The sequence below is a fragment of the Narcine bancroftii genome, chromosome 2 (genome assembly GCF_036971445.1).
Source record: "Narcine bancroftii isolate sNarBan1 chromosome 2, sNarBan1.hap1, whole genome shotgun sequence".
NCBI lineage: Eukaryota > Metazoa > Chordata > Chondrichthyes > Torpediniformes > Narcinidae > Narcine > Narcine bancroftii.
In genome coordinates, this window is record NC_091470.1 from 337921165 (window position 1) to 337940468 (window position 19304).

At 40.4% G+C, this 19304-nt stretch overlaps 1 protein-coding gene across 13 annotated transcripts in view; it reads left to right on the plus strand.

Moving 5' to 3' along the window:
• map3k22 (mitogen-activated protein kinase kinase kinase 22) overlaps positions 1-19304 on the plus strand; it is a 179077-nt gene that overhangs the window by 95085 nt on the left and 64688 nt on the right. For all 13 annotated transcript variants that reach the window (XR_011352488.1, XR_011352489.1, XR_011352490.1 and 10 more), the window contains 2 exons: positions 15683-15775; positions 17455-17646. Coding sequence is in view for 1 of the 13 variants with exons in the window: in XM_069922175.1 (XP_069778276.1) it covers positions 15683-15775; positions 17455-17646 (285 nt within the window). In the remaining 12 variants the exon portion in view is untranslated. The remainder of the gene's footprint in view (positions 1-15682; positions 15776-17454; positions 17647-19304) is intronic.

A 19304-nucleotide genomic window follows, 5' to 3' on the forward strand; every position in this document is an offset into this window, starting at 1 on the left:
AGGTATTGAGCTCTGTCCTGAATAGCTTTGAGAACTGGTGAGATCTCACCCTGGGACATCAAGGTTCAAGGTTTCTTTTAGTCATGTAAAAAAACATACATAATATACTTTAACTTTTGTGTGTCATAAGGCAGAGTCACCATGACCATACAATTGGAGAAAGAGAAACAAAAGCGAGTCCCTTCAAGGTCACTTACTGGTGTTAAGAAGTTGAGTTCAGTGACCAGCAGCGTCACAAAACGTTGTCACGATACAAGACTTGCAACTCCAACCATGATATCAGAAATGTTGTTTTTCCTTTATTTAGACCATAAGACAGTGGGGCAAATTGGGCCATTCAGCCCATCGCATCTGCTCCGTCATTTGAATCCTGGCTGATAACGTTCGAACTGAACGTCTGATACAGTGCTTCTCAACCTTTTTCTTTCCACTCACATACCACTTTAAGTAATCCCTATCCCATAGGTGCTTTGTGATTAGTAAGGGATTGCTTAAGGTGGTATGTGAGTGGAAAGAAAAAGGTTTGAAAACCACTGTTGACTTGTTATGTGCACCGTTTCATAACTCGAAAGGAAATGGGCCAATGACAATTTTTCTCAAGCAAAATATTTCAGTAACAATTGGGTCGAGAGCCATGATTCTCAACCTTTTTTTCCCCCCATTCACATATCACCTTAAGCAATCTCTTACAAATCACAGAGCACTGATGGCATAGGGAATACTTAAAGTGGTATGAGTGGAAAGAAAATGGTTGAAAATCATTGATTTACAATATAAAGGACACAATAAAAGTTAAGCATTTTAAAAGATAAAAACAAATTGTTTTTAAAAAAATGTTGATAGAATGAATTTGAAATTTATTTTCTCCATTCTCCATATTAAAAATTTTGATAGAATGAATTTGAAATTTATTTTCTCCATTCTCCATATTAAAAATTTTGATAGAATGAATTTGAAATTTATTTTCTCCATTCTCCATATTAAAAATTTTAGAACCATAAAGCACCCTACAAGCACTTCAGACCTATGTGTTATGCTGATGCATACATTCCTTAACCCTCCGTACCTGTCTGAGTCTCTTAAATACCCCTGATGTGTCAGCCTCCACACCATCCCCAAAAAGGCAATCCAGGCATCCACAACTCTTTATGCAAAAAATAAAATTACCCCTGATGCCTAACCTAAACTTCCCTTCCTTAATTATGCATACTGAATGTCCTCTGGTGTTTGTTGATCCTGCCCTGGGAAATAGGTGCTGGCTGTCCAACCTATCTGTGCCTCTCATAATCTTTTATACCTCTATCAAGTCTTCTCTCATCCTCCTGTGCTCCAAAGATAAAAGTCCCAACTCTGCTAACCTTGCCTCATAAGACTTGTTTTCCAATCCAGGCAACATTCTGGTCAATTTCCTCTGCACCCCCTCCATAGCTTCCACCTCCTTTCTATAATGAAGTGACCAGAACTGAACATAATACCCTAAATGTGGTCTTGCCAAAGATTTGTATTGTTGCAGCTCTACACTTGAACTCAATCCCCCATTAATGAAGCCCAGCATCCCATAGGCCGCCTTAACCATCCTATCAACCTGAGCGGAAATCTTGAGGGATGGATGGATTTCATTCACACTCTTAAGAATCAACCATTAACTGTGCACTCAGCCTTCTGGTGTGTCCTTCCAAACTACATTACCTCACACTTATCTGGATTGAACTCCCATCTACCACTTTTCTGCCCAACTCTGCATCCTGTTTGAATCCTCTTGTAACCTTCGACAACCTTCAGAACAAACCTTTGTGTCATCCTCAAACTTACTGATCCATCCTTCCGCCTCTTCATCTCGATCATTTATATAAATAAAATCACAAAGAGCAGGGGTCCCAGAACAGATCCCTGCAGCACTCCACTAGTCACTGACCTCCAGGTAGAATATTTCCTTTCACTACTACTCTTTGCTTTCTTCCATCAAACCCATTTTTAAAATCACACAGCTAAGGTTCCTCTGATATCATACCTCGACTTTCTTTCGTGGGAGACCTTGCCAAATCCATGCAGACCACATCTACCACCCTACCCTCATCAATTTATTTTGTTACTGCCTCAAAAAACTCAATTAGGGTTGTGAGGTACGACTATCCCTTCATGAACCCATGCTGACTACCCTTGAGTAGACTGTACTTCAAATGCTCATAGATCCTATTCTTAAGAATCCTCTCCAATAGTTTGCTCACCATTGACATAAGACTTACCAGTCTATAATTCCCAGGATTCTCCTTATTATCTTTTTTAAACAAGGGGACTACATTTGCCATTCATCAATCTTCCAGCACCTTCCCTGCAGCCACACAGGATTCCAAAATCATGGCTGCTGCCTCAGCTATCTGTTCTCTCATTTCCCATAGCAACCTGAGGTATAGTGTCTGGCCCCGGGGACTTATCAATCTTCATGTTTCTAAGAAAGTCCATCAACCTTAATCACCACATTGTCCAGAACACAGGCCTGTTCTATTTCAATCTCACCCTGATCAAGGTCTTTTTTTCTTTTGTTAGAAAAGGATCTCCTGTGCCTCCAAGCACATGTTGCCTCCTTTATCCTTTTGTGGCCTCCCCTTCATTCTCGTCATCTTCTATTCTTCACATACCCATAGAACGCCTTGGGGTTTCCTTAATCCTACATGCCAAGGCTTTCTCAAGTCCCCTTCGAGCTCCCCTAAGTCCTTTCTTAAGCTCTTTCCTGGCTACCATGTAGTTCTCATGAGCCCTTCCTGTTTCCTGCTTCCTATATCTAATATATGCTTCCTTCTTCCTCTTGACTACCTGCCTCACCTGTTTCGTCAACCATGGTTCCCTTTTCCTACCATATTTTCCTTGTCCTAGTGGGACAAACCTATCCTGAACCCAGTACAAGTGGTCCCTAAACTTCTTCCACATCTGTGGTTTTACCCTTGAATATTTGTTTCCAATTCCAATTTCCAATGAGGTTCCTGCCTCATTCTTTTATAATTAGCACTTTCCCAGTTTGACTGTTTTTGTCCTTTTCCATCACTATGCTGAAGCTAAGGGAGTTGTGGTCACTCACCAAAATGCTCCCCCACTGAGAGGACCACCACCTGACCAGGTTCCTTATTCAGAACCAGTCCAGTATGGCCTCTCCTCTCATCAGCCAGTCCTGTGTCAGTAATCCTTCTTGAACACACCTGATAAATCTATTCCTCTTGCAGACATGAGGTGCCAGTCAATATTAGGGAAATTGAAATCACCAACCCTGTATTTCCTGCACTATTCCAAAATCTACCTGTTTATCTGCTCCTCGGTATCCCGAGGGCTATTTGGGGTCCTATAGCTACTCCCAGCACAGTGATAGCTCCCATCCTATTTCTGACTTTCACCCACACCGACTCAGCACTCTCTCTGTACCGTCCTCCCTTTCTATAGTCATGAATCTATCCCTAACCGGTAATGCTACTCCCCCCACCCACCTTTTCTGTCTCCCGTCTAAACCCCAGCAAGTCCATCAGTCAATCCTGCCCTTCCTCCAGCCAAGTTTCAGTAACAGCCACAACATCGTAGCTTCACGTACTGATCCATGCTCAGTTCATCCCCTTTATTCCTAATATTTGTAGCATTGAAATAGACACATTTCAAACCTTCCACTGGCTACCTTTTGTTTTGTCCCCTCCCTGTCCTACCTCACAAACTCAGAGCACATAGCATCATGCTTTTATCCTTCTACCCTAATTTCTGCACTCGCATTCTGATTCCACCCCCCCCCCCCTCAAGTCTAAACTCTCCCCAACAGCTCTAGCAAACCTGACCGCCAGGATATTGGTCACTTTCCATTTCAGATTCTGCTTGTCTTTTTGTACAGGTCAGACCTTTCCCAGAAGAGATCCCAATGATCCAAAAATCTGAACCCCTGCCCCCTGCACCAACCTTCAGCCATGCATTCATCTGCCACAACTTCCTGTTCCTACCCTCTCTGTCATGTGGCACAACCTTGAGGTCCTGTTTTTTAACTTCTTTCCTAACTCCATATATTCCCTCCAGGATCTCCTCTCTACTCCTATCTATGTCATTGGTCCCCACATGGACCATGAAATCTGGCTGCTCACCCTCCCCCTCCAGAATGCTATGAACTCTATCAGAGACATCCTTAATCTTAGCACTTGGGACTCATCTGTGAACCTTGATCTCATTCACCAAACCTCCTAACTGCTCCCCTAACCAATGAATCCCTAATTACCATATTTCTCCTCCCCCCCTTCCCTTCTGAGCCGAGGGGCCAGCCAAAGATGTGACCACCACGACTTATCCCTGGCAGATCATTCCTCCCAATAGTATCCAAACCAGAATATTTGTTGTTGAGGGAAACAGCCACAGGGGTGCTTTGCTCTGTCTGCCTCTTCCCCTTCCCTCTCCTGCCTCTGACTTTTGGGGGTGACTGTCTTCCTGAAGCTCCTCTCTGTCATTGACTCTGCCTCTCGAATAATCCTGAGTTCATCCAGCTCCAGTTCCTTAAAACGGTCTCCCAGGAGCTGCATCTGGATGCAGGTAAACTGAAATTGTGCAATGGAATGACTTTAAAAGTGATTATAATTTTACAGTGGATTTGTGTTGTAGAAATGGTTGGACAACCAAAGCCAGAGCTCCCTCCATGATGAAAGAGATTAAGATTTAAATTTTTAAATTTTTATTTAGACATACAGCATGGTAATGGGCCAGTTCAGCCCAGGAGTCCATGCCACCAAATTTACACCCCATTAACCTGCACCACCAGTACGTTTTGAACAGTGGTAGGAAACTGGAGCCACCGGAGAAAATCCATGCAAACGCGGGGAGAATGTACAAACTCCTGACAGACAGCGCGGGATTCAAATTCCACCCCAGTCCCGATCACTGGGTCTGTAAAAGCATTACGCTAACCACTATGCCAACTCTGCCAAGATAAAGCAGAAATGTGTTGTTTGCAACAGCTGTCAGGTTGTTGATACAAATGAGAAGTCGAATATAGAAAAATGAGAAGGAACTGAAAAAAAGAAAATAAAGTGCAACATTTGACCAGACCTGCAGCTAATATGAAAGGCAGCTCCTATAAATAATTATTGAGCAATAAGAGGTAAGGTGAAGTTGCCCTTGTACTTGACAAGGTCCTGCATGGTAGGCAGATATGGAAGATCAGATCATGTGGAATCCAGGTGAACTGGTCAGTTATATTCACTTTATGGTGGGAGATTGAAGGTGGTACTGGAGAGTTATTACTCTGACTGAAGGCCAGTGATCAGTCGTGTGCTACAGGAATCGGTTTTTGGACCACTGTTGTTCATCATTCATGTTAAAGACTTACAAACACACCAAAATTTTCACTTGATGTCCCCAAACAGGTACTTTGGATTAAAAAAAAATCTATAATAGTGTACGTTGAATTATAATTCAGTAAGAGATAATAGATACACAAGATAGATAATGAATATTCACAGTTATTGTTAGTGCAAGAAAGAAGTTCAGTAAACCAAATAGTGCTGACAGGTATGGTTAGGATATTGAGGGAGGTTCAAGAGCCTGATAGCTGTCAGAAAACAAATCATTGTTCCTGAACCTAGAGATGCTGGATTCTATATCTTCTTCCCGAAGATAACAGTGGAAGGGGTTGTGACCAAGGTGATGTGGGTCCTTTGTTATAATGGCTGCCTTCTTGAGGCAGTGGCTCAGTGGATGGGAGGTCAAAGCCTGTGATGAACTTGGCTATGTTTGCAACTTTCTGCAGCTTTCTGCGCTCCTGGGGACTCAAATTACTGAATCAGGCCATGGTGCAACAGTCAGGTTTCATAATTTGTTAATGCGCGCAGTTCTGTTCACCCATCTATAGGAAACCTATTAAGCTGGAAAGTGCACAGAAAATATTCCTGAGAATGCTACTGCGACAGGTAAGCTTGAATTAGAAGAAGAGGGTGGATAGGCTGGGACTTTTCTCCCTTATGTGTCGGAGGCTAGGGGGAGGGGGGGATCTTATAGATGTTTATAAAATCATGAGGGGCATTGATTTATAGAAGTAAATAGTCATAAGCCTTTTCCCAGAACATGGGAATCTAAAACAAGAGGGAGAAATTTAAGGTTACAAGGAAATATTTCAAAGGGATCTGAGGGCACTTTCTTCACACAGGGTGGTGGGTATATGGACGAGCTGCCAGAGAATGTGTTAGAAGCTGCAACAATTCGAATGTTTAAAAGACATTTAGACAGATTTGTAGTTACAAAAGGTTTTGAGGGATGTGGGCTGTGCACAGACAAATGGAATGAGCTTATTGGTGTGATGTTGGGCTGAAGGGACTGTTTCTGTGTTGTAGAATTGTATGACTAAATTGCATAAGGCATGACAGAAATATTAAAAGAGTATGCGTATGTTTTCACCATGAAAGATCCTGCTCCCTTGATTGTAATAAAGTGAATGTAGTGATTCCAAATGGGCTAAATATGAAGAGAAAGCATCAGAAAGACTTAAAATCGATAAGTTAGCAGGACTGGAGGAGATGCATCTTTCATCCTAGGTTGTTAAGGGATGAAAAATGCAGGCACACAATACATTACCTTCTGGTGATCTTTTAAAATGGGGTCAAAAGGACTGAAAGTTGTAGATGTGGTGCAATTGTAGGATAAAGGAGTGAAGAATAAATCAGCAAATACAAACCAGTCAGTTTAACCTGGATGTGGTGTGAATTAATTAATGGAAGCACAGATTTGTGGAAGATATGTCATGTTTAACACATTCGATCTTTTGATCAGTTAACACGGATGGTTAATTAGTAGATGGTATGTGAGATTGCACAAGACATTTTAATAATGGCTTAAATAATAGGCCTCCCAGCAAAAAATTCCACCCATTAAATAAATGGAGTGGTGACAATATAGATGAGAGATGAGTTGTAGTGGGTGGTTGTTTATTGGACTGGAAGAAAATAGAAAGTAATGTAATGAGAGATCACGGAAATCACACTTTTTTTAATCTGACATGTATTGCATCAGGTGTACAGTGGATACATTCAAGATTGTAAATGGCACAAAGTGTGAAAAGTGAGGAGGAAAATGAGATCTTTCAAAGGGACATGAGACCAGCTGGGGGAATAGGACATGAGATTTCAGATTTATTGTAAGATTACATACATGACATCACATACAATGGTGAGATTCTTTCCTGTGGGCCAGGGAGAAAGGCCACTTATTAGTGCAAAAACAAAACTGAATTCAACATACACAGTCAAATAAAGAAAGAAAAGTAAACAAATTGTGCAATACAGAGAGAAAGAAAAATCAATAAAGTGCACAAGTAAGAGGCCTTAAAGTGGACTGATCGAATTAAATATCTGGGTATAATTTTGAATGTTAATTATCAATCTTTATATAAATTAAATTATGCTCCGTTAATGAAAAGAATTAAAACTGATTTGATTAAATGGAAAGATTTACCTATTAATTTAATGGGAAGGATAAATACAATTAAGATGAATATCTTTCCGCGTATACAATATTTGTTTCAATCTATTCAGTATTTACTTGATAAAAATTTTTTTCGAGATTTGAATAAAATGGTTAGGGAGTTTTTATGGAGGGGTAAATTTTCAAGAGTAGCTTTGAATAAATTAACTTGGAAATATGAGTTAGGGGGACTACATTTACCACATTGGTACGGCCTCCTAGTTGGGCTAAAATTGAGATGGCAAGTATTTCTGAATTTGAAATGCATCCATTTTTGTTTAGGTGGAATATAAATTTGTTACAACAATATAATGTGCCTATACTAAAACATTTAATGAAGTTATGGATAAAGAAAAATAAAATGATAGGCTCTAGGGATAAATTATTGGCTTTGACTCCGTTGTATAATAATCAACTTATTTATTTTTCAATACATAATCAAAGTTTATTGCTTTGGAGATTTAAAGGTGTGAAAAATTTGGGAGATTGTTTTAAAGAGGGTAAGTTTTTGTCTTTTAATCAGATGAGGGAAGATTTTGGTATTGATAAGAACTCTATTTTTTTATTATCAAATTCGATCTTTGGTAAAATGTATGTTTGGAAGAGATATGATTTTACCTAAAATGACTAAATTTGAGACTTTTCTTATGAAGGTACCAGAGAGGGTTATATTTCATTTATGTATCAAATATTACAGGATGGTATGAATAAAAAGGGTTGGGATAGATCTAAAATTAAATGGGAAGCAGATATTGGTTTTACTTTTTCTGAAGAGGATTGGTTAGATATCTGTTATGATAGTGTAACTAGATTGATAAATCCTCATTATGCAATGATTAATTACAATTTTTTACATCAATTATATTTGACACCTGAAAAATTAAAAAAATATGGTTTTAATGAATCAGATTTGTGTTTTAGATGTGGTGATACAGTTGGAACTTTTTTCAAGCTGTTTGGTCATGTATACATATACAATCTTTTTGGAAGAAAATTCAATCATTTTTAGAATATCTCTATAACATTAAAATAGTTTTAGATCCAACAGTATTTTTATTGGGTAGTTTGCAACCTCTGAAAGGTTTGGGATTAGATAAGCTTCAGCTTGCTTTTGTATATTTAGCTTTATCCATAGCGAAAAAATGTATTGCTAGTACGTGGAAAGATACAAATATGATTGATATTAATAGATGGCATAATGAGATGAAATATTGTTTAAGAATGAAAAAAATTACATATGTTTCGCATGATAATTATATTTTTTTATTAATAAGTGGCTGTAATACTCGGAATATTTACATTTCAATTTATATTGACTAGATTTTAATATGTATATTTAACTTTTTCTTTAATATTCTTTCTTTTTTCTTTTTTTATGGCTCTCCTTAGGAGAGTTGGCTGAAGGGGGGTTTCTTTTCTTTTATATATATATATATATATATAAAGAAAAGAAAAGAAAAGGTCGGTGTCACATTTGTGGCCCGAAATGTGAAGTTAATAAAACATCGAACACAAGTTTTATCAGGTAAACTTCTCAGTGTCTTTATTTTCACGTTTCCTTTGTTCTCCGGCTTGTGCTCTTATCTCTCTCTCATACCACGTGACTTCCGGTACATCTCATACATATTCATTATCATGACATCCCTCCTTTAATCAGAAATAAACTTTACCTTCACTTACCAATATCCCTCGGAAACATACAAACTATAACTCAACTACATAAAATTTACTTCCTACAGCACTCATACATGCACTTTATGATATAAGATTAAAATACTGTCCCAAAGTTCTTATTAAAACTATGGCACAAAGTCTTCGTATCGTTTGGGCACTTTCCGGTTTCGTTTCGGCCTGCCTGCGATATTGTCGTCGCTTCTCGGTTGTTCACTCTCAGCGTCGGAAATACTGCTCGTCACGGCTTCGGGTGTTTCTGGCGCTCTAGTCACTTCATCAGGAGTGCTGGTAGCTGCCTCTGGAACATCATCAGGTCTCTCAGTTTCAGCATCTCGTATTGGCCTTTCAACCTCTTCGCTCGATGTATCTCTGGACTGGTACCTTTTTACACCTGATACATTTCTCTTATACAGGACTCCAGTCGGAGACTTGACTGTCACCATACTGCCACTTCTGGATACGACAGTATAGGGTTGATGGTAATAAGGTGTGTCTAGCTTACCACCAGTTTCATGCCTCACTAGAACATTATCTCCTGGCATGATGTCTGAGTACTTGGCTCCACGTTTTGAATCTGTGTACAGCTTTGCTGCACCTTTCTTTTCAGCATCGTGGTCCCTTATCTCCTAGTCGTCTCGGATTTCCTTTATTTCTGGCATTTTTGTGCGGATTTTTCTCCCAAAAAATGCTTCTGCAGGACTTTTTCCAGTGGTTGCATGAGGCGTTGCTCGATAGACAGCCACATAAGATAGCAATGCTTCTCGCCAATTTTGTCCTTCTGCGTATGTAATCCTCAATCGTTTTTCAATGGACTGATTTTGTCTCTCTACTTCCCCGTTGGCTTGCGGCCATTTCGGAGTTACTTTATGATGGTGGATACCTGTGGTCCTCATGTATTCCGCAAATGTCTCTGAAATGAATTGTGGACCATTGTCAGAGTATAATGTAACAGGTAATCCATATCTTGCGAATATCTCTGCTAATGCTTGTATTATTTTTTCAGTGGTTGTGGACTTCAACGCACGTACTCATAGTATCTGCTGTAGTAATCTATTACTACCATAATTGATTCACCCGTCGGTAAAGGTCCAAGAAAATCATCAGCTACGTCGATCCATGGTCCTGTCGGGAGTTGCGTACTCCGGATCGGTTCTGGCGGATTACTCCTACTTGAGATTTGACATCCGTGACAAGTTTTAACAAATTTCTCTGCGTCTTTATCACAACCTGGCCACCATACCTTGGTCCTGAGGTTTTGCTTGGTACCAACAATACCTAGGTATCCTTCATTCTCTAAGGATACGATCTTCGGTCTCAATCTTTGCTGTATCACCAATCTGCAACCTCTTAATACACACTGTCCGATGCAACAAAGTTCGTCTCTAATGGGAATGTAAGCCTTGTGAGTACACTTGTCCCATTGTCCACTCTGTATGCATTCTCTTACTTCCATGAGTTCTGGATCACGTTCGGATTCTCTCTCGACTTCCTTCGTAGTCACAGCTTTCGGTGTCGACTGAATAGCTACGAAGCGTACAAAGCTCTCTGTTTCTGTTCCCAATTCTGACTTGGATTGTGGACCACCATCCTTCACCAATCTGGACAGCGGATCTGCAATGTTTGCTTTCCCTGCAATGTGGATTACTTTATATTTGTAGGGTTGTAGTCTGAGTACCCATCTCTCTATTCTGGCACATGGTTTGGATCTAGGTGCATAGATCACCTCTAATGGCTTATGATCTGTGATGAGTTCAAATTCAATGCCGTATAAAAATGCATGGAACCTCTCACAGGACCATACAAGTCCAAGTGCTTCTTTCTCTGTCTGAGAGTATCTTCTTTCCACATCTGATAACGATCTGCTGGCATAGGCAATGATTCTTGGTCCTCCATCATGCATCTGGACCAACACGGCTCCTAAACCAATTGGGCTGGTATCCGCTATGACTTTGGTTGATGCCGCCGGATCGTAATATCCAAGAGTTTTTGCATCTGTCAGGCTTTGCTTCAGCGCTGTGAATGCTTTCTTCTGCTCAGATCCAAAATGAAATGGTACACGTTTCCTGGTTAGTTTCCTTAGTGGTTCTGCCACTGTAGCGAAATTAGGAATGAACTTTGCACAAAAATTGACCAATCCCAGGAAACTGCTCACCTCTGTTGCGTTCTGAGGTGCACGTGCCTCTGCAATAGCTTTCACCTTGGCCTCTGCTGGGTTTAGTCCTTCCCGTGTAAGTCTGTGTCCCATGAAGTCCATTTCTGACACACCGAACTGGCACTTGTTTCCATTCACGGTAAGGCCTGCCTCCTGTAGTCTAGATAGTACACGCCTCAACCATTTGTCATGCTCTTCCTTCGTTGGTGCATGGACTATGATGTTGTCAGAAATGTTGGCAACTCCATGAATGCCTTGAATCACTCGATGGATTTCATACTGGTATATCTCCGAAGCTGCATTCATTCCAAATGATAGTCTCTTGTAACGATACAATCCACAGTGAGTCACAAATGTTGTTACATCTCGGGAACCTGGATCCAGCTCTAATTGATGATAGCCCCATTTCAGATCAATTTTTGAGAATACCTTGCTGGTAGTTAGTTCTTGAAGTATTTTCTCCACTGTTAGTATAGGGTGTCGTTCTCTAATTATAGCTTCATTGGCCATTCTCATGTCAACACATAGTCTTATGTCACCCTTTGGTTTGGGCGCAATCACTATGGGACTGACCCATTGTGTCGAATGTTCCACCGGTTCAATAATGTCTTGTTCGATCATTTCTTTAATTTTGGCTTCGACTTTCCCACGAAGTCCAAACGGATTTCGGCGCATTGGTTGTGCCTTGCATTTGACCGTTTCATCTACCGCTAGCTTCAATTGTCGACCTTTCAGCTTTCCTACTCCTTGGAAGACTGCAGGGAATTTTTGCTTCATATCCTTGTATGACTGAATTAAAGTATTGCACGGTCTTGCGCTGTGCTTCTACTCAACAATGGTTCTCCCCTCTCTTCTATGACCATAAACTCTGCTTCGGTGTACTTATCTCCAGCTTCAACAGTTGCAGTAAAACATCCAATGGTCTGCAATGGCTTGGTTGCTGTGTATGGATATAGTTTCTTGGAACACTTCTTTGAGGTACAGATGATCTTTTTCCTTTTCAACTTCTCCCATAAATGTCGATCAATCACATTACTGTCACTGCCTGAGTCTACAATGACCTGCACTGTCACTCCACCAATGATCACTGGGACCTTCTCATGATGTACATCATTCAACATAAATTGGTAACAACTCTGTCCCTCCTGGGTATCATCATCGTCACCGTCTATCTGGCGAATGGTATCTTTCTTTCCAGGATACTTTCCTTTCCCCCAGGCTTTGCCTTTGGAAGTTGTACTCTTCCTCTTCTGGTCTGCATTGGACTTGCTTTTGCACTTCTTTGGAAAGTGGTCCTTACCTCCACACTTTCTGCAAACTTTGCCTTTGGCGGGGCAATATGGGTCTTTTCCAAAGTGACCTCGGTTTCCACATCGATAACACTCCACGTCCTGTGTCGACGTATGTCTTGGGTGGTTATGGCGATGTGAGAGCCTCTTAATTTGCTGGCTTGAGTTGTCTTTCAGGGTCATGGTATGAAATTGTCCTTCAACAGCCTCTAATGCAGCAGCAATGGCTAAAGCATCGGTGAGTTCCAACTCACTCCCTCTTTCCAGTAGACGTCTTCTGAGTTAATCTGATCTACAGTGCTGTACAACTTGATCCAATAATTGGTTGTCCAAATCAGCTGGCATGTAATTGCATCCAACAGCTAGCTGGCGTAGTCTCGTCACGTACTGAGCAATTGTCTGGCCATCTTCTTGTCTCGTTCTCCGAAACAAATGGCGTTGAAATGTAACATTCGGTGTCACTACATAGTGTGCATTTACCGCTTTCCGGTACTCATCCTTTCTTCCAGTATTCAAAAGTGTCTTAAATGTTTCCCGAACTGCGTGTCCCGCAGTGAAAAGAAGTAACGCCCTTCTCCGCGCTTTTTGTTCAACTGTACCGGTATCTAGAAATAGGCCATGACTGTCAGCGTAGGATTCAAATTCTTCCAGCCATGCCTTCCACTTCACACTTACAGTGCTTGCATCACCCGTTGGGTCAAAATGAGCAATTCCACTATGTGTTAGAAAGTCACCGTCTGCCCCAGCCATGAGGAAATATTCCAGCCCCAAAAGTACTGAGTCAAAGAGAAAATTCTTATCACCTTGAATTTCTCTTTAATCCTCTGTAATCTTCTTTAGTCTTTAATTTTCTTCAAGCTTCTTTCATCCTCGTCGCCAATGTCACATTTGTGGCCCGAAATGTGAAGTTAATAAAACATCGAACACAAGTTTTATCAGGTAAACTTCTCAGTGTCTTTATTTTCTCGTTTCCTTTGTTCTCCGGCTTATGCTCTTATCTATCTCTCATACCACGTGACTTCCGGTGAATCTCATTCATATTCATTATCATGACACTCGGGTCAGATACAGCAATGAGCTCTCTGAACCCTTCTCCATTAACAATGGCGTTAAGCAAGGCTGCATTCTCGCACCAACCCTCTTTTCAATCTTCTTCAGCATGATGCTGAACCAAGCCATGAAAGACCTCAACAATGAAGACGCTGCTTACATCCGGTACCGCACGGATGGCAGTGTCTTCGATCTGAGGCGCCTGCAAGCTCACACCAAGAGCAACTTGTCCGTGAACTACTCTTTGCAGACGATGCCGCTTTAGTTGCCCATTCAGAGCCAGCTCTTCAGCGCTTGACGTCCTGTTTTGCGGAAACTGCCAAAATGTTTGGCCTGGAAGTCATCCTGAAGAAAACTGAGGTCCTCCATCAGCCAGCTCCCCACCATGACTACCAGCCCCCCCACATCTCCATCGGGCACACAAAACTCAAAATGGTCAACCAGTTTACCTATCTCCGCTGCACCATTTCATCGGATGCAAAGATCGACAACGAGATAGACAACAGACTCGCCAAGGCAAATAGTGCCTTTGGAAGACTACACAAAAGAGTCTGGAAAAACAACCAACTGAAAAACCTCACAAAGATAAGCGTATACAGAGCAGTTGTCATATCCACACTCCTGTTCGGCTCCAAATCATGGGTCCTCTACCAGCATCACCTACGGCTCCTAGAACTCTTCCACCAGCGTTGTCTCCGCTCCATCCTCAACATTCATTGGAGCGACTTCATCCCTAACATAGAAGTACTCGAGATGGCAGAGGCCGACAGCATCGAATCCACGCTGTTGAAGATCCAACTGCGCTGGGTAGGTCATGTCTCCAGAATGGAGGACCATCGCCTCCCCAAGATCGTGTTATATGGCGAGCTCTCCACTGGCCATTGTGTCAGAGGTGCACCAAAGAAGAGGTTATAAGGACTGCCTAAAGAAATCTCTTGGTGCCTGCCACATTGACCACCACCAGTGGGCTGATATCGCCTCAAACCGTGCATCTTGGCGCCTCACAGTTCGGCGGGCAGCAACCTCCTTTGAAGAAGACTGCAGAGCCCACCTCACTGACAAAAGACAAAGGAGGAAAAACCCAACACCCAACCCCAACCAACCAATTTTCCCCTGCAACCGCTGCAACCGTGTCTGCCTGTCCCGCATCAGACTTGTCAGCCACAAATGAGCCTGCAGCTGATGTGGTCATTACCCCTCCATAAATCTTCGTCCGCGAAGCCAAGCCAAAGAAGAAAGAAGAATATATATATATCTATATATATATATATAGATATATAGATATATATATATAGATATATATATCTATATATATATATATATAGATATATATATCTATATATATGTATAGATATATATATATAGATATATATATGTATATATATAGATATGTATATATATATATATATATATCTATATATATATATCTATACATATATATAAAAAGTTCATGTTCATGTTTAATTGCTGCATATGTCATATATTATTTGTTTTTTGAACAAATAAATAAAGTTTAAAAAAACAGTAAGAGGCCTTAAATGAGTCCCTGATTGAGTTTGTTGTTGAGGAGTCTGGTGGTGGAGGGGTAGCAGCTCTTCCTGAACCTGGTGGTGTGAATCTTGTGGCAACTATACCTCTTTCCTGATGGCAACAGCGAGAACAGAGCATGTAATGGGTGGTGTGGATCCTGGATGATTGCTGCAGCTCTCCCACAGCAGTGTTCCCTGTAGATATTCTCAACAGTGGGGAAGGTTTTGCTTGTGGTGTCTTGTGCTGTGTCTACTACCTTTTGTGGCGCTGTACCCTCAGGGGCATTGGAGTCCCCATACCAGACCATAATGGTCAGTACACTTTCCACCACACATCTCTGGAAATTTGCCAGGGTTTCTGATATCAAACCAACCCTCCGCAATCTCCTGAGGAAGTAGATGAGGCAGCATAATTGTTTATCTTATCTAAAATAAATGTTACAAAATCTTATTTGCAAGTATTGTGCTAAAATTCAGTGTTTCTTAATAGTAATAAATGTTAGTTTTCTTTTCTTTTTCAGATCATGCCAAGTATGCTTATGAAAGAGCAGGAAAAGGTGGAACTTATCCACGGCAGTTTCAGTTTTCAAACCATCGCAAGGACTACAGTGATGGTCAGTTCAACATAGCTTTTTAGGAGATTCTGTTTTCTTACACTGACACCTGAAGGACAGCTATGCATAATTTCTTGTTCATGTCTAGGTAAAAGATCAGGATGCCTTTAAATTTCTGTTACTCGGTTGCTTGCCAGAGAAGCTGTTCCCTAGATCACAGAAGCACAGGAACCACTGTGATCTACAGAATTATTTGGTCATGTTATTTGGCATAAATCCCACTCCAGTACATTTCTGGTTATCCAAAATGCTCTGGACTGGATGTTTTTCAGTTAACTGCATTTTCTGGATATCTTAAGACATGCCCAGTTTAAGCAGCAGAATACTTGCTGTTGCCGATTCCAACACTTCCCCACCACTGGCGCCAAACCGGACCAGGAGCTTGAGGTCCCCGCTAGGATCCCTAACACCTTCCCACCATGGTTGCGGAACCTGCCCAGCCCAAGCAGAATCAACATAAAGCAACAACAAAGAACAAGAGAACGTTTTTCAAGCATCAAATAAAATTTAATTCTTACCTTGAGTGCACTTGGATTCAAAATGGTGCTAACAGCGTGCCATAGACCCACGATAGGTTAAAAAAAAACTTTTTTTGACTTTTGACATCATTTTACTACGACAAATTTTCTCAGATAACTGAGAATTTTCGTAAAGTGACTTTTGGATAATTGGAAACTCACTGTTACCAATGAACGAAGCAGCAGGTAGTTCCACTTTAAAAAAAAATCACCTTCCAACTAATGTAACAAAATACATGAGGGAAGAAAGCTTCTGGCATATTGTTCAAATGTGTATGATGATGTTTCAGAAGTTCTAAATTAAAAAATTCCTCTTCTGTTGTTGGGGCTGGTTGGCTCTTACTGAATGCAGTTGCAAGGAGACTAGAATATGATCCACGTTAGAAACAAAAAAAGTTTCTTTTTTTAACAGAGTTTGGAAAGTGAGTGTTGGCAGATTGTCCACATTTGAGCACATCCTGCATGCACCCAATGACTCTGAGAGCATTATTTCATGGGTGTCAATACATGATGCTTTGGAAAGAGATTGATATGTCTTTGCTTTCAACTTTTCGGAAGTGTGAAAGGAACTTTTTAAAATTATTATGCCCCTTTTTAAGATCAGCTAACTTTGCACGAACGTGCAACAAACCAGAGGGCATGCACTTGCCGAGAGAACTGTTGGATCTGTTTAAACATGATAAAAAAGTTTCTTCACCCCACTTTTCTTTTTGTGAGTTGCTTTGTTTATATGTCGACCTATCGAAACGTGAAGGGATTTTTTTTTAATATTACTAGATAAGACCAGGTGTTTGTGAATCAAAAACCAGTTTTAAGGAAGTGTATTTCTTCCTTTGATATTGCACATTGATGGCATACTTCATTAACTTGACACTCTTGTTAGATCTGTGGTTGAAACAAGTTGATAGTTTCACATCCAATATCTGAACTCAAGTTCTTTCTCAGTTGACGATTCAATGCACTAGGGGAGTAAGAACATCTTGTTAGAAATACCAGCCCAATTGCAGTCATGAAAATCGTTTGTATGTGAGTTGTCTTCATCATTTGCCTGAGTAACAGGGTCAGTACTTCAAAAACGATTTGCAATGCACCGTGGCATATGTGAATGCATAATTATATTTGAATGCCTAATTCTTGCTTTATCTATCATCTTTCTTTCAGGGAGGAGGACATTTCCCAGAAGCTTTCTCCATCAGGAAAATCTTTTCCAACTGGTTCCTTCTATTCGGTCGCAGAGCACCAATGGGGATAGCATGGGGAATACTTTGCAGTCTGATGATAACTGGACCATTCGATGGAGCAGTGACGATAAAAATTGCTTGAAAATTCATGACAGGCATCTGTCCTCAATGTGTAAGTAAATGTGTAGCACTTCTCCAAAAAGTAAACCAGAGCTGAGGTCACTGGAAAGATTAGAAAATATTAACATTCAAAAATACTTTGAATTTTAGTGATCATTGGTTAGTGTTTATTAATAGTTGAAAATTTCCTATTTTAAGTTTGTGCTGGAGGTCACAAATAAAGTATATTTACATTTTTATGATGCATTTATACTTTAACACAGACAGGAAAGCTTGCTGTATAAAATACTATAAACCCTCACAAATATACTCAAAATGTTGCTAGGACTTGAGTTATTGGAAAGGTTAAATAAGTTAGATCTTTATTCCCTGGAGTGTTGGGGAATGAAGGGAGATTTGATGGAGGGGTACAAAGTTATGAAGGCTAGAGGTAGAGTAAATGTAAGGAGGCTTGTTGCACTAAGGTGAGGAGTTGCGAGAACTGAAGGATATGGGTTAAGGGTAAAAGGTGAAATACTAACTGGGAACTCCTTCACTTGGAGAGTGGTGAGAGTGCAGAATGAGCTGTCAGCAGAAGTGGTGGATATGCGTTCAATGTCAACATTTAAGAGAAATTTGGATCGGTTCCATTCGGATGGGAAGGGCATAGAGGGCTATGGTGCAAGTGAAACTCAATAAAACAAGGCAAAATAATAGTTTGTCATGGACTAGAAGGGCCAAAGGGTGTCCTTCTCTACTGTAGTGTTCTATTGTTCTAAAATGCACATTTTGATAGACTAAATCCAAAATATTATTAGATTACAATGAAGAACATGTACACCAAAATTTACACTAATTGCTGACTAATGTAGCATTGTAAATTATAAAGTGCTGTACTTTTAAATGCAGATAAACAATTTTTATTTTACATTGTGCCTAACATTAATGTGAAAGATTTGTGTAAAATATGATTGTTAAATGTGATGAGATGGTTGGATGCACACAGTTTTGTCTAGAGCCATGGAACATAGTTCTTGACCACAGCTGCACAACTTGTGGGTCTCTCAGTAATACAGGCCTTGACAAGGGAGTTGAAACAGGTTTTTGGCATCAAATGTCGGTTTACTGACATCAAGTCCATGGCACAGATTTTCTGGGAGGCAGACCTATTAAAATGTTATTTTTGCCTTTCATCACCCATAATCATACCACTTAACTGAAAACTGTACAAAACTTAATATTTTAATGTGTTTAACTTCTATTCTAAATGTTCCGCTGTCCTTGAAATGGACGATAAATAAAAGTGTCTTGAATTGATAACATTATTTGACCTGTGATTGCTTCATTGATAAAGCCCACCGTAAATGAATATGGCCTTGATTGCAACTAGCTTTCCTGAGCTTATATATAGTCCCTAATAATGGTTCTTCACCACTGTCTCAAGCCTCACTGTCGTTCATTGCCTTTATACCCACAACCATAGTTTGGACTCTCAATCTTGCCAAGCTCATAGACCCTCTCCCACCATCTTTTTCTCCTTTGGACTAAAGACTTCCTCACCCTGAGCTCATTGCTTCCACCCACCCCCACTGTCCTTTTGCTTTGCTGCTCTATATATTCCTAAAGCACTACTTTATCTTGTCATTATGAATGCTGAAAAACTCCAAGATTGAGGTAACTTGACCCAGTCCCACGTTTTACTAATCCATGGCAATCCAAATATATCAACCA